Consider the following 15,387-nt stretch of genomic DNA (forward strand, 5'->3'; position numbering starts at 1 on the left):
TAATGCGCCAGTTGATATTCCTATGACAACTAAAAAGCATTTTCTTTGACTAAGAAATCAAGTTCTATGACTTAGGCTGCGTTCACATTGCACAAGCATTTACTGGCGCCAACTTTTGCGTCGCGATTTCTGCAATACTAACCCCTTGCTGTGTTCATACTGGCCAATTTCTGGCAAACGGAAATTGGCAAGTAAATGCTGTAGCGCTGGTAAATGCTAAACGATAGCTGACAGATTTGTTAAACGCGCGATGGATTTCGAGCTCCTCATCACCGAAATTGAAAAAGGCCCGCAATATGGGATCCAAAGAATCCAAAACATTGTAATCACCTAGCAAAAGACAATGAAAGAAGGGAGAGAGAGGAAAGTGACCCAGACCGATTATTTTTGTTAAGTTTATTGCCACTCATTAGAAAAGTTCCAGAGAGGGAAAAGATATCTTAATCTCCAATGCATATTCATATGGGGTTTCTCTGCAAGTCCTAGACGATACATTTCGGAAAGGGTTATAAAAATCGAATGAAATGTTGATCGTATGCACACATTGAAAAGCTGCCAATGTGAACGGAAAATCTTTCGCAAAGATGGGTTGCCACCTACTGCGCAATGACGCAAGTAAATGCTTGTGCAATGTGAACGCAGCCTAAGAGCTAAGAGCCTATTTCGTAGATCCAGATTTTTCAACAGCCTTAAAAGTAATTCCCGAAACCCTCCACACCCGGTGAAAATGGCATATAATCCGCACAAGTGCGACTTTCAACCCGCCTTTGATATTTAATATCACGATACAGTTAATGAGTTTGAAACATGGAAAAACAATCATACAATGCTATATTGATAATGAATAACTTGCAGTTCCGTTTAAGGCATCATAGGCATTTCAGCGAATTAGGCCATACAGACGAAGCAGTCTGGACAAAGACCCCTCAATCTGAAATGAAATTCTAGTTTTACGATACCTGATCCCATTTAGATTGTAGCAATAGCAATGTTTTTAATCGAAACTCTATATCAGTTTGTACTTCCAGTTTGTTCTTTGTTCATAATATCGTCACTGTTGAGCCATGGAACGACTGTCTGCCCAAGCGGCAGCGCTGGTTGGTAGCAAAAACTCAGACGGCTGAAATTTTCCATTTGTTTCGAAATCAGTGTCACAAACTACCGTTTTAGCCAAACTTATTTTTGCGTGTCAGTTCTCCTTTAACAATACCATCCCATTTAATTAACCCTGCCACTTGCAATTGTATCACGCTCTCAAACTTAAATATGTACCCTGTCTCAAAATTTCATTGCATTACCACGTGTTATATCTAATTTTGTAAGAAAGCTTTGAATTATAAGTCAACGAGAGCGACGAGAAAAGAACATTATTGGAGAATTTTGGATATTGACTTTGTTTGTTATTTTTGTTAATTCCCCAAACTTTGTTGGGCTCAATGTTATAATTTTCAATGAATGCTCAAAAACTATATATTTCAGGGGTACTACCCTAATGCAATTTGAAATCAGCGTTAAATTCTCTTTCAGATTAGCTACAACATATTTCGTTTTGGCAAAATCATAATTTTAGTCGATTGGGGCTTCTGCGATTATGAATTTTGCACCCAAAACCCCATTTCCTGGGCGGGGATTCACAGGGATTTTTTGGTAACTACTGTCACCTTCCTACATCAACTGGCAAAATTTCAGCTTTATACTATTTTGTTCTGGGTTCACCCTATGTTTTTTACTAAAACGACTGGACTAACTGCTAGACTCATAAGCCTTAAGCATCAGAAATACCTTCTGGCTTTCATTGCTATTTGAGAGAATAGAACCTATTAACATTTGTGCTTGCTGTATGTTTTGCGCAGCAAATAACCAGCAACATATGCCATAGCATTATCTTTGAAAACTTTGTTTTCAAGTTGCTCATTGCTGTAGTCAACGGAAATAATTTTAAGCAGTTTTTCTACAACAGGAACCTCTGGGAGCTCTCTTATATATGATAACTGTGCAAGGAGTTCATTTTCATCTTGCTCACAATTGGCAGCCGAGACTGTTAAAAGATTTGCGAGGAGCAACTTACGATATGCACTTTTAAATTGGTTTGAGGTTGGATTGTCAGAATTCCCCTCTTGCTGCCAATAAAGCTTTCAAGGGGATCTTGGTTAAGCTGTCTTGTAACCAGGAAGGTGGCATCATGCTCTTCAATTAATTTATGCCACAACTTTGAAATTGCCTTCAATGTAATGCACCAGCCTTTTAAACCCCTTAATATATTTGTATGGTCTTCTCCTGTTGCTCCATTAACTACTTTTTTGACTGTACAAATATTATGCCATCTTCCATTTCTTTCAGGTGGGGAGAGAAGGCAGTTAAAGGCCATCGATATATTTTACTATCCCTGAAACTTAAGGTGGTCCTCGACCCTGAAGATGATTTTAGCTATGTTTTTGAAAATCATTGAATATTTTTTAAGTCTATTGTTCAAATCACACCAAATTTTCACACAAACAACAATAGCAATTACTGCAGATTTTTTCATAACAATAAGATGATCACGTGGTTATGGTGTATTTTACAGACCAGGAAACCTGGACCATAAAAAATGCTTGAGAAACGATTTTAGAGAAGTGTAAGCTTACATTAAGATAATATCTATTTCAAATTACTAAACATAAAGAAAGCATTGAAATGAGTTGAGAAAATTATTGTCATAGCAACCGTTGCTATGGAAACTGGAAAAACCATTTTTCTTGGATAACTATCAACAGAGTAGACAGATTAAAATTTTGTCAACTCATATCAAAGACACCATAAGTACAATTCCTCCTACCAAATTTGATTGAATAATATTGCATGCTTCTTTTTTTATCCTTTCTTAAAGTATTAAAATGCGCATTTGAGAAAACGAGCTTTAAAGTTCTGGTTGCGTATATTTACAAACTCGACATCAATGCTTCAAAATAATTAACCAAAAGAGGTTAAATTTGGGTCTTAATGGTCCATGACCAATTGGTTTTAGATTATTCCCTTATATAATTAGGAAATAAAGTATTTCCAAAAGGTACCTGTACATAAGGTTATATGAATTGTCTTTTTAGTTATTGAATTTTTCTTCTTTTTGCTGATTTCTCAACATAAACCATTTCAAGGCTCTTTTCATCAATAAACACTACATCCATGTTATCCTTGTCATCAACTTTGCATAGGTCTTTGTCTGGCACTTTATGGATAGAAAAACCTCCAGAGGCATAAGCTGCTCCTGCTTTTGTATTTTGTTTTCTCATCTTCCTTAAAATTTGCCGTCTTCTCTGATAATCTGTTTTGCATTTGGCCTCCGCTTTCTTTACCCTTTTCTCATTTGCAGATTTGTAACCTTTGATGGTGTTTGATCCCAAAGACAAAACACCTAGTCTTTTCAGCACATTCCCAGCACTGCCTGCTCCTGCATTCCATTGCAAAACAGATGACGCAACACAACATTCCAAGCGCTGCTTACCACAGAAGACGCGTTTGGGGCATTTTGACCAAAGGACATTGTTGAGGGCTTCATTTTGATTCTGTGTGAGACCTTTTTGACATCTGCTCAGGAGTTCATCACCAGATAGCCTTTCAAATATAGGTTTTAACTCCTTCCTGAAAACTGATGGCAAGCACTTTCTCTGATCATAGGTTGCTGTATGGGAAGCTCTGTCTCTCTGGAACCTACACCATGAATTCTCTCCTTCAGGACAAAACTGATGTTGAACCTCATCCGGCTCATTTTCACCTTGAATGCAATGATAAAATATTGCCCAAATTGCTTTTTTCATCCCCTCAATATTATTAGTGTGATTTCGAATGGCATAACCATAATAATTTTGCAGTGAGTCTATTATTGCATCAGTTAGTCTACCACGTCCTCCAATCGTTCCACCATCTGCTAACTTTCTACCTTTGTTTTTGTTTTTAAAATTGCGCAAATTAGAGCCCATTCGCTTTTGGATATGCCCTATACAATCCTCTTTCAAAACCAAGTATCCATCTCCAAATTTTTTGAAACAGGCATCTGCAACTTCAGCAAATGATGATGAATCACCATCACCAACATAAGTTGTATATACAAGCTGATGTTTCTCCATTGATCTTAGAAACATTTTTACAGCAGCCTCTTTTTCCATTGCCTCTGAGGAGCCTTTGTGGTTAACTTCACAATGCTCTTCATGATTAGAATACCAATTCTTGTACTTTTCTGACTCTTTTTCCCACTTCTCTCTAAATTTACACTCAAAACAAATTTTGGACTGTACTTCATAATCCAATACTTCACCAGTCTCAACTGATAAAATAAACACAACACCAAGCAAAGAACTATAGCCATAACGTTTTTGCCATGTACCATCTACTGACACACTAACAGGGACATATGAAGAAACAACTTCATCATTCATGTCAGTGTTTATTTGCATAAGGTCTTTTAAATTTTTTGCTGCTTTACAAAGAGACTCTTGGGCTTCCTTCTGGTATGATGTGGTGATTTTTTTCAGGATTGCACTGAAGGCATTTGTTGTAACTGGTGGAGGGACATCTAATGCACAACATATTTTTGACAAACCTGCCAATCCATTTCCACTTTCCACACCTCCCTGCGTAAGACGTATGTTTATTTCTGAAACATCCATTTTATCATTGTTTACGAAAGGGCTGGTGCTGAAAGAATCTGTTTCTTTGTCACAATTGCTACATTTCCAGAATAAAACCTCATGAAGACCTCTTCTTTTAGAATTGTCTTGCCATAGCTGCAAGGTTCCTTTTGGGTCCTTACAGAGACGGCAGACGGCTGCTTTACTCAAACTGGTTAGCAGATTGCTAGTGTTCATCACCTTGAAGCCATGTGCAAGTTCTCTTCCACTAGCTAGGCCAAGTGAGTCTTTACTGTACAAATCCAGACATTTCCTTCTTTCATTTATGTACTCAGACTGTTCTTCGGCAAATAAAGGACAATTCCTTTTCAATTTTTCTAATGATTTGTTGATCAATTTCCCAGATGGACTCTTGAAATTTTTTGGAATCGTGGAGGGGGAAGATGGGCCTGGTTCTTGTGATAGTACCACATCTTCGTCGTCATCAACTGTAGCGCTATCGTTTCTGGAAGCCTCTTGTTCTACAAATTGTTTTTGCACTCCGTAAAAACCACGTTTTCTCTTTTGACGGTAAAGGCTTCTTTGCTTTCGTCCAGGCATTCTAACTCTGACAAACGTAAAACAGTATTTCGAGGTGCACCGTGGTGAAAATTTACAGAATATACTTCATGTAAAGCACACTAAAACAAATTCAACTCAATAAAAAAATTGTAATCGTGTTCCAAGGTAGATTTCGTCTTACCTGTGGCCAAAAAAGGGTAAAAAAGATTTGAGAAGTTACCCTAGCAACCAGCTTTTCTCGTTGCTAAGAAGAATATTTGTGACTGCTCTTTGAAAAACCTTGATTTATGACCCGTTTTCGGTCCGTATGTGCACAGGGGCATTTAACAAAGAAAGAACAACACCTAAGGCATTATAAAATTGAAAAAAGCAAAAAAGTTGGAAAAAATTTTTTGATGATGAAATCTAGGGTCGAGGACCACCTTAATGAGTTGCAACAACCAAAGATTGAATCAAATTTAGAAAGAACCTCTGCAGTACCCAAAACTGTAGATGGCAATCCTTGAAGTGCAACATTTGTAGATATCCCAGCAGAAACTGAATTGCTGAATACTTGTGCTGCTAGCTATACTTTCATTTTTGCAGATTGTGCAATTTTGCATTCAAGCTTCTTTTCTTTTTCATAGAAGGATTTAAAATCTGACCAAGAAGCAGTTTTTCCATCAAAAGTAAAATTGTACTTCAATAAACTGTTCCTTTTTGACTTTAACAAATGTGGTTGATCAAAAATGGTAAACTACTGTTTGCCATGCATTTCAAAATATGGTCCATCTACTGTGACTCCCATAGCGTCAAAGAAACTTGAAAAGTTGGATCCCTGATCACTTACCACACCAACAACGTTTAAACCAGTTGACTCTAACCGCACAAGTGCCTCATCTACCATAATCTCTAATTTGGCACTGCTACAAGCCTCATTCACAAAGTAGTATGCCACAGGCTGCTTCCAGTTTTCAAGAACACCACGGGCCATAAGTACTAAAGAGCAATTAGCAACAAGACTTGATGTCTTACCATCACCAAGAGTCTCAAACCCAATAATAGAGTCCCGAGCTCCATTATTAAAGTGATGGAACTTCAATGACATTTCATCCATGACCAGAGTGAAAATTCTAGTATTGTCAGATATAACTTCAACACGTTGTCTGAGAACATATAATGATATTTTCTGAAAAGCCAACATCTGAAGCAAATCTAGAGAAAAGTTTTGTTAATGATGATTTTGAAGGTAAATTAAAAAGCTTAGCAAAGAATTTGTATGCCTTACCACTGAGGTGTTACAATGTTGAAGCCCAGGCTTTGAAAGCTTCATCATATCGTCTCCCTTTCTTTTTTTTCAAAAAGAGAGTCAACTGTTTTTTAATAAAATCTAATAAGTTAGGGGAGATTGCCCCTTCCAATAGTTGAAATGCCTTATTAACTTTGAAAGCTTAGTCATTTTCTTTGGTGTTGTAGAACTGTTTTGAATAGAATTATTCAATACAAAGATCTTTCGCCTCTTTCTTTGTAGCAATTTCCTTAGGTTGTCTTTCTTGGTGTGTACAAAGAATGGTCAGCAGATGTTTGACATGAATTTTCTTCTTGAATCTTCTTCTCATCAACTAGGAAACAAATTGGAAACAATCAATAACAAACTGGATGGTTTCCATACAAAGCTTTAGTTTACAATTTTAAAAAGAACAAATACTCAGAAAATGAAGCATACCTGGAATAGATGAATCACCTTCAGGACCTGCTGAGACCCGACTTCCTTTCTTACCGAGTCTGTAGTCCCAAGGGAAAGTCATTAATTAGCTATATTTTCAAACAATGTTTTTATTTATCAAAACAACTTCAGTATTTCATTCCAGATCTAGCCTTCAACAAATCTAATTTTTAAGGTGGTAACCTGTCTGTATATTAACATTATAAGTCAATGTTTCTTTCTATTTATGTTCCAAAGAATTTTACAAAAGTCATAATTATTATGATACCACATGATTCTTTGTGGTAGATACTAACCCAATGGGCATCAGTTTGGCTGTCACTAGCTTTTTTGCTCCAGGGGGGTTTCAAGGTCCGATTTGTGGACAAGGTGGGTGAATCATCCTTTATTTGCAGACAAGTTTTAAAATTTGTTGACTAAGCACCCCCCCACCCCAGATGGCAAAAAGGTTCCTCGCTTTTGCAAGGTAATTTTTTCAAGGGGGTGTCACTGTAATTTTTCAATAATATTAACAGCAATTAACTTTAAAGTCTCCAAAAAAACTGAAACTTAGGAAAGTGAACTCAGTGTGTCCCTATTTGGGAACAAGCCACCAATTGAATTGTAATAACTAGATCAAAATGAGAAATTGTAATACTCACAGTCAACTGGATCCGATCATACTGTTCTTTTCTGCATGGTAGTGAGAAGTGGTGGTGGGTTTGGTACATCGAATAGGGTTGGTTTTGCGTGTCTTGGTAGTCTTTTCTGCTGATTTGTAAATTTGGGGAGGAGATCTGGCTCAAAATGAATGGAACAAATCGAGCAGTTTTAACTAAAGTACTCAGGAGTTTTCTTCATTAAATCAGCTCGCCGACAATTCTAAAGCCATTCTCTGCAACTGAATAAAGTTTAACAAATTCCTCTTTATTTTAGAAAGTACAAATCACGACACAATAAAGGGAAATTCGCTTAAAATTATTTTAAAAAATCGATATACAAGAAATAAGCAGGTTAATAAACATAGGAAAGGAGGAGTATGCTGCTTACTAACTGAGAAGGATCGGACGGAAACCTGAAGAAATTCAGCTCTGGGTGAGCCAAATTATTATTCTGACAATTGATTGCAGCACAATTTCTTCGAAGATTTATCTGATATAGTGCAAATCGGTATTGTTTCGAGATCCGAGAGCTGCGCATGTCTGTATTGAAACAAGACTGACGTGTCAAATTTGGTGCGAACAAGAAAATGATGTCAACTTGTTTCTTTTGTAAATCAAAACCTATCCTTGGGCAGCTGCTTCAGGTAAGAAGTACTTTTGAGCATAAAATTGACCGTTAATTCGAGCATTAAAAGGCATCTCAAATTTAGCAAAAACCACCCTTTTAAAGATAAATATCTTTCTTTCAAAAAAGGATTTTCGATCAACTATGCCCTGGGGACGCTGCATTATTTGCCAGAAATCAATTTCTGAGAACGCATTACACAGAAAGCATGAAATTCCAACAAAGTATAACTAACAACAAGGCACGCTTGAAAAAAGAAAGACTTTTGAAATTTAAGATGTGGAAATTCAAAAAGATGTTTTCAAGAAGAGCTCTGTTCTAGTCTCGTCAAAACAAGACAATCTATTCAGGCAGCTTTAAACCCAGATCATCATTGCTTTTTCTGTGAGAACCAAGATGAGCCTCGGAACATACACTTACTGCCTCTAATATTGAGATCAATAAGAATGTAAGGAAGAGTGCCATTCTATTAAATGATAGGAAAATCATTGCTAAGCTGGCAGCAAGAGATTTGATTGCCATCGTGGCAAAGTACCATGCAAATTGTTTGCTTGCCTTACATGACAGGCAGGACCGTTAAAAAAGAAATCTAGGAAATCTGGCGGCCACAACAATGCCTCAATTGATATAGAAGAGCTTGCCTTTGCTGAGCTGTTTTCGTATATCGAAGATAGTCTTGAGAATGAAAAGCCATCTATACTTAAAATATAAGACCTAGTCAGTTTCCATATGTTCAAGCTTCAAGAACATGGTGCAGATTATAGAACGGTTCATATTCTATAATTTAATGTGGCAGTGCTTTGGAGGAGTCTACCAAGGCTTTATACACATACAATACATCCATGATGTTAGTTGCTGCTAGGTTGAGTTTGTGTGCATAACACCAATGAAGAGAGAGTTTGGGAGATATTTTTATCAAATTTCTGGACACCTTTGTTCTCACCCCTGCCAAATGCTGCTCCATTCAAATGACTCACCTATGACTTTTCTCATTTGTAGACCATGGGTTTGAATGGTCAGCTCTACTAATTCAAACAGTCCTTCTTCTCAGATTCAGTTGTTTAAGCACTGCTAAGAATCTTTCTTTGATATGTTCCTTGTGAATTCTCACAATCAAAGTGACTTTTTTGCTCTCAATCTCATCTGCTATTTTTGAGCGAATCTGCATGGGTGTACAATACAAAATCAGATTCACAGTACGTTTAGATAGAATGGTGACAAGGTTTCCACATCCATTGGATATTGTCTTACCCATTTTGGCCAAGTTTTCGTGCCTCCTACTACCTTCTCTCTTTGCCTTTCCCAAATGGCTACTCAGTGGAGCGTAGTTATCATAATTGACTGTCTTATCCTCTAATGTATGAATAGATTCATTAGGATGTGCCTATAGGCGATCCTTGCATGCCAATGTGTGACTTTGAAGCATAATGATCAACCAATATCAAGAGACATAATATTTTGTGAAACCGCTTGTGGAAACTGGTTTATTGGATGCAAAGGAGAAACACAGATTGCAATAAACCCCTTCGATTTGTCCCTCCTCAACTGAATGTAACCCTTTTTACCGCAACATATTTGGTTCCTGCAATCTTTCTTTGTTAAATTCTTTTTAGATAAAATCGAATAGATTTTAACTCTTTAAAAGTAGGCAATGAAGTATTTTCTTCATGCACAAAATGCAGTCTTTGGCCAAGTGGGGCTATTGTGTCATATATAAAACCGACTTTTAGATATGACACAAATTTCGGGAACAGGCCTGGCAAAGAAACTTGGATCCAGACCATTTCAAGCTAATAATGCCAGAGGGCAGTCTTAAAATAATCTTCAAAATCAATGTTCAGGAACAGACACCTACTTTAATCTTTAGGCAATTATTCTGTCATTTTCGAAGTATGGATTTTTCATTTTCTTAATGTGAGAATAAACAATAGACCATTCCCTCCAATAGGGTTAAACAAAAAGCATGTCAGAAAATTGATAAATCTGTTAAAATAAACATGGTTCTTTGCTTCGTGAATTGAAACATTTAAAAGGGGGTGCGACACTTTCCTTAGTTTCCGGAAGTGGAGGGGGGTGATTATTACAAAATGATCCCAAGGGAAACATAGGCCATGCATCAAAATTGGAGGTTAGTAAATAAAATGGGGGTTCTGATGAAAAATATGTTACCAACTGCAAAATATTTACAGTACTTCACTCACACTATGTTACTTCTATTTTTATCAATTTACTACTTTACTTTCAAGGTGCATTAGAAAAAAATGGTTACATTATTGTATAGTTTGGAAGCTTGTAACTCGTGTGAAACATTGACTCTCTCCAATGTCTTACTAATAAATTTGGGGGTTTGAATTTAAATAGGAGGTTGAAAAGTTACCCAAAATTTCACAATGTGGGACGTCTCTGTTAAATTTTAGTATCAACAATAACAGTATTGGGAAGAATGTTCTTTTACATATTAACAACAAGAGTCCAAATGCTGCTTATGACTGGCATTTTTACCCATAGCTTCTTTTGATAGTTTCCTTAATTGCATTTGCTCTGCCTTGTCCTGTGTCAAAGCCTAACCAATTCTGCTATGCTATAGATATGGTTGTCTCTTGCAAGTCGATTGCAAAACACAACTCAGGAGAGATTGGTTCTGGGAGTGACAGTTTTTGGCTTAAGTTTATGCCGAATGTGTGATTATATAATATTTAATGAACTTCAATTTACCCAGAATGAATCAATAACCATAGATACGTTAACTGTTTTGATTGATGAAATGTTTCAATACTTGGAAGGAAGTCATCTCCTTTAAAGTTGGAATCTGTACCATGGAACCAGAATTTATATTGTACTTGGCGGTCCACCAAGCAAGATAAATTATGAAAGGTACAGCCAAGGAGATAGGGAATGGAGGAAAACATAAGAAAGAAACAAACTGTTCGAGAAGCTCATTGTGAGTATGCTTTAACACTTGTTAATCAAGTCGACACGTTGCAAGATAAGTCCAATTTGAAACTTTTGCAGTATCAGCTGAGAGACAAACAGAAGAGGGTTGATAGATTTGATGAGGAATTCTTGGGCCTTGCTTGTGATGAAGAGGATGGAGATTGTAGAAAAAAAGTTTCTGATTCGGAAGATTTTAAGCAGTAAATTCAAAGAGCCCTGGTGCAAATAGTAAATATTTTGCTAGATTTGGCAGGGACAGAACGTCCATGAGAACATTGGATAACAGGTAAGTGTAAACTTGACAGCAACTTTGCCAAAAAATAAAATGCCCACTAGTGGGCTTCGAGCAATAGGGGTCGCAGGAAAACAAAGTGGGCTTCAAGCAATAGGGGTAGATGATGGGAGCTATTCATGCCTTGTTGTGCCATCCTTGTTGGTGAAATTGCCAGAAAGTAATAGAACAAGTCTGGTGATAGCAGCTTACTGCCCGGAATATTGACTATATATTGAATATTGACGAAATATTGAAATATTTTCTTTGTGCATTGCGGAAAGGGCTAGATATCAGCCAATCATATGCATCGCTGGTAGGGAAGCCGAACAGTGACAACAGTGGAGCTTGGACTTGAAAGAGGGACATACTGCCAATGTTGAAACAGCAGAAGTTTGTCAGTTCTTTGCAGATGAGTGTAAGAAGTAAACACCGTTCATTCTGTTTGAAAGAACAAGAGGAAACATTTGTAATATCATAACAAATATCAATAAACGAAACAACATTGTAAACCGATTTGGAAGATGTTTCCTATGTTTAGATAAAAGAAAGCGTGTTTATCTGTGTAGGATTAAAAATTTATGGTTATATTGCAAGGGTAGGCCCCATTGATCTCTTTACGATAGGCCTAAGTTGGTTTCACCTAGTTTTCCTTCTCCAGTAGTTAAGGAATTTTTGCCTAGCAATAGTTTCCAATCTGTGCTGCCTAAGTTTACAATGACAGCTTATGTAGAGAGTGTAGAATGTGGAGGGAACATTGCACTTCAGACTGTTCTATGTTATGTTTTACAGGGGGAATCATAAATAATTGGTCACCTCCGATGCTGTTTCTAAGGCAGGTATTATTCCTTCAAGCAAGGAATTGATATATATTACAAGATTTGGTGATAAGGTTGTAACTGTTACTTCTAATGATATGTTAAGTAAGATTTGAGTTCATTGAATGGTGGACAGATTGTGTCAATTTGTTGTGAGTTTAATTTCAGAGGCAACGATTTAGCAACTAGAGCTGGTCAAGAAGGTGTACAATCATTTGCAAGATTCATGCTTCTCAGATGTGGGGCCAAAGAATTGTTGCTTAGAGATCTCAGTATTAATTGGTGCAGATTATTTGTGGCATTTCCAAGACGAAGAAGGGTCATTCCAGCTCAAATGTGCCAATTTTCCGAAATGTTCACAGGTCATATCCTAAAAAAATTTAAAAAAATCAGGCAAATAGAAAAATGAAAAGTTAGAGGTAGCAAACAGGCTGATGTACATAGACATGTCAATTGTTGATAAATTTCGAGAAACTGTTACAAGTAGAATAGATTTGCAAGAAAGAAGTAAGGCTTTGCAGAGAACATTTTTGGCCCTTGTACAGCAGTGATGATCAGCAACCATCTTTCAATCCATTAAAAAAGAAGGAACTTTGCAATCAGGCAGGAGCAAAAAAAATCTTTGATGCCATTTTGAATGCAGTGTCTTGTACGGTGGCCCATAAAGGCAATACAAAAGTTTGCAAACAACTACGGATGTTTTGAAACGAATACAAAAATACATTATATTATCAGAGAATATGTATCCCAAAACGAAAAATTAAACTCCACTACCAAAAAGTAAATTCCACTACGAAAAATAAATTCCACTACAAAAAAGAAAGTTCCACTGCAAAAAAGTAAATTCCACTACAAAAGTAAATTCAGCCTCGTTTTGAGAAGCCAGCCCCTGTTTTGACAGACGATAGCTCAAAATTGATGATCCTGCGAAGTTTTGCCATGTTTGTTCGATTGAAGAAGCATCTGATTCATAGTTGTGGTACATTATTGGCTTCTTATGAAGAGTCAATCATTAATCACTATTTTTTTAAAGGGTTTCAGTACAATAGCATTATCCGTATGCTTGACAAGAGGCACGGAATAAAGATGTGCGAGAGAACAGTAAGGTATCGTTTATCTGCTTTTGGACTCTCCCTGTGTCTTGCAGAATATGATTCAAATGATATCCGCAACCGCATAGCACAGGAACTAGATGGCCCAGGATGCATAGGGGGTTATCGCTCGACTTGGCACACACTGAGAATGGAAGATATGCAAGTTCCATGTCAGATTGTTCAAGATGTCGTCAAGGAACTAGATCCAGAAGGTTCTGACTTACGTCAAAGAAAACGCTTACGGAGAAGGAAATACAGAACCCCAGGACCGAACTATGTTTGGCACCTGGACGGATATGACAAAATTAAGCCATTTGGATTTCCAATTCATGGCTGCATTGATGGTTGGATTCGAAAGATAATGTGGTTGAAAGTTGATCGTTCCAACAATAAACCAGAAATTCCCGGAGGATTTTTCCTTGACTGTGTGCAAAAGTATGGTGGCTGTCCAGTAAGGGTAAGAAGTGACTGTGGAACTGAAAATGGCATAATTTGTGCCATGCAATGTCATTTTCATGGAAGTGCAGATGCTCATATCTATGGGAAGTCACCAGCCAATCAGAGAATTGAGGGGTGGTGGTCTTATTATCGCAGGAGTAGATCCACATGGTGGATCAATTATTTTAAAGATCTAATTGAGCAGGAAATTTTTCATCCAGGGAATACTTTGGAAGAGGAAGCTTTATGGTTTTGCTTCTCAGCTTTGATTCAAGTTGATCTAGATCATGTTAAAGATCACTGGAACAGCCATAGGATCCGTAATTCAGGTCATAGCACAGTTCCTGGGATACCAGATGAATTATGTTACTTACCTGAAAACAATGGTGGAGAAGATGGATTATTAAAAACGATTTCAAATGATGAAATCAAATTAGTAGCAGACAATTTGTTACAATATAATGAAGAAGAAAATGACTACCAAGTTTATTTTGAATACATTATCGAAAACAGCTCATTTCAAATGCCAAACAACTGGAGAGAAGCAGAAGAATTATTTAAAGAGTTGGTAGTTATAGGATCATCATAACTGGTTGTAAAAATTCAATTCAATTTCATTGACAAATATACCTAAATACATTACAATACAGAATAAAATTTATTGACATAACATTACAACATAGAAATTAAATATAGAACATTACAAGACATTATGTATTTAAATATATTTGTCTAAGGAGGAGCTCTATTCGAGAGAGAGCCCCCCATCTAAAACTAAAAAAGTGAAATTTTTCTTTAAATCAAAAGAGAAACCAGAAAGCCTCCCCAAAACATTGGAATAAACAAGGACTTAGAGACTGAGCAGATCCTTAGGGATTACCTCAATATTGATGTAGAATATAACCATTTATGAGAAATTCTTTCAGTTTTGATTTGAAAATATTTAAGGATGCTGAAATTTTAATGTATGTTGGAATATCATTCCAGAGTTTAACACCAAGATATCTAGTCGACCCGAGCCCATACAAAAATGTATTCCTTGAAGGTTGGAAAACATTACCACTAACTGCCTGATGTAAAAAAGTAGCTGTACGTGAAGAATAACTGATACAGAAAGATGGCCAACATACAAGCCTCTGAACATACATCAGGCCTAAATGCCCAATAATGCCAGGAATTTAAACTTCTTCTATTGGCTCTCATGAAAACTTTTTCACCCAGCCTTAGAAATACTCACTCAACATGATAATAAATCAGCAAATTTTAACTCCTGACTGTAAAAATTCAAAAAAAAATATGCATTATGACTTAGCTCATTGTTTTCCATTGGTCTTTCTGACTTTATTTACTATGACAATTTTGATTTGCAACTTGTGGGTAATATCATGTGTCTTTTAAAAAGTCTTAGATTGTTTACAATTTTGTTACTGTAACAGTTTTAGCACAAAAGCAAAGTAGGTATGAACAACAAAAATTATGATAGAATCTTGACAGTAGCTGTCTCGAAGTGTCCAAAAAGCAGTTTTGATGGAGATTTCAAAGAAAGTTTTTCCTGATCCTTCATATTCTGCCAGAGATGAGCCTGCTACTATGTATCAAACATTCCATTTAGTAATTAACATCATAAGTTTCAGCTTTTGTAAATAAAGATCTAAGAAAGGTCTGCAGTAGGTCTCTTTTATCATAGTTACAT

At 36.6% G+C, this 15,387-nt stretch overlaps 2 protein-coding genes across 2 annotated transcripts; one reads left to right on the forward strand and one right to left on the reverse strand.

Moving 5' to 3' along the window:
• Window positions 1–2,390: 2,390 nt before the first annotated feature.
• LOC148959867 (uncharacterized) lies at window positions 2,391–5,207 on the reverse strand. The gene has a single exon (XM_089109698.1). It carries the CDS (start codon window positions 5,205–5,207, stop codon window positions 3,087–3,089), a length of 2,121 nt encoding a protein of 706 aa, XP_088965824.1. The 3' UTR covers window positions 2,391–3,086.
• A 7,873-nt stretch (window positions 5,208–13,080) lies between these two features.
• LOC135694581 (uncharacterized) lies at window positions 13,081–14,283 on the forward strand. Its single transcript, XM_089109706.1, has one exon. The coding sequence runs from the start codon at window positions 13,081–13,083 to the stop codon at window positions 14,281–14,283; it is 1,203 nt and encodes a 400-aa protein (XP_088965832.1).
• The last annotated feature ends 1,104 nt before the right edge of the window (window positions 14,284–15,387 follow it).

Source organism: Rhopilema esculentum, chromosome 8 (genome assembly GCF_057945365.1).
Source record: "Rhopilema esculentum isolate cy_ngs chromosome 8, ASM5794536v1, whole genome shotgun sequence".
NCBI classification, from domain to species: domain Eukaryota; kingdom Metazoa; phylum Cnidaria; class Scyphozoa; order Rhizostomeae; family Rhizostomatidae; genus Rhopilema; species Rhopilema esculentum.

Bases quoted from the DNA above. Each gene is read 5' to 3' on its own strand.
- LOC148959867 (XM_089109698.1), bottom strand. From the start codon at position 5,207: ATGCCTGGACGAAAGCAAAGAAGCCTTTACCGTCAAAAGAGAAAACGT.
- LOC135694581 (XM_089109706.1), top strand. From the start codon at position 13,081: ATGATCCTGCGAAGTTTTGCCATGTTTGTTCGATTGAAGAAGCATCTG.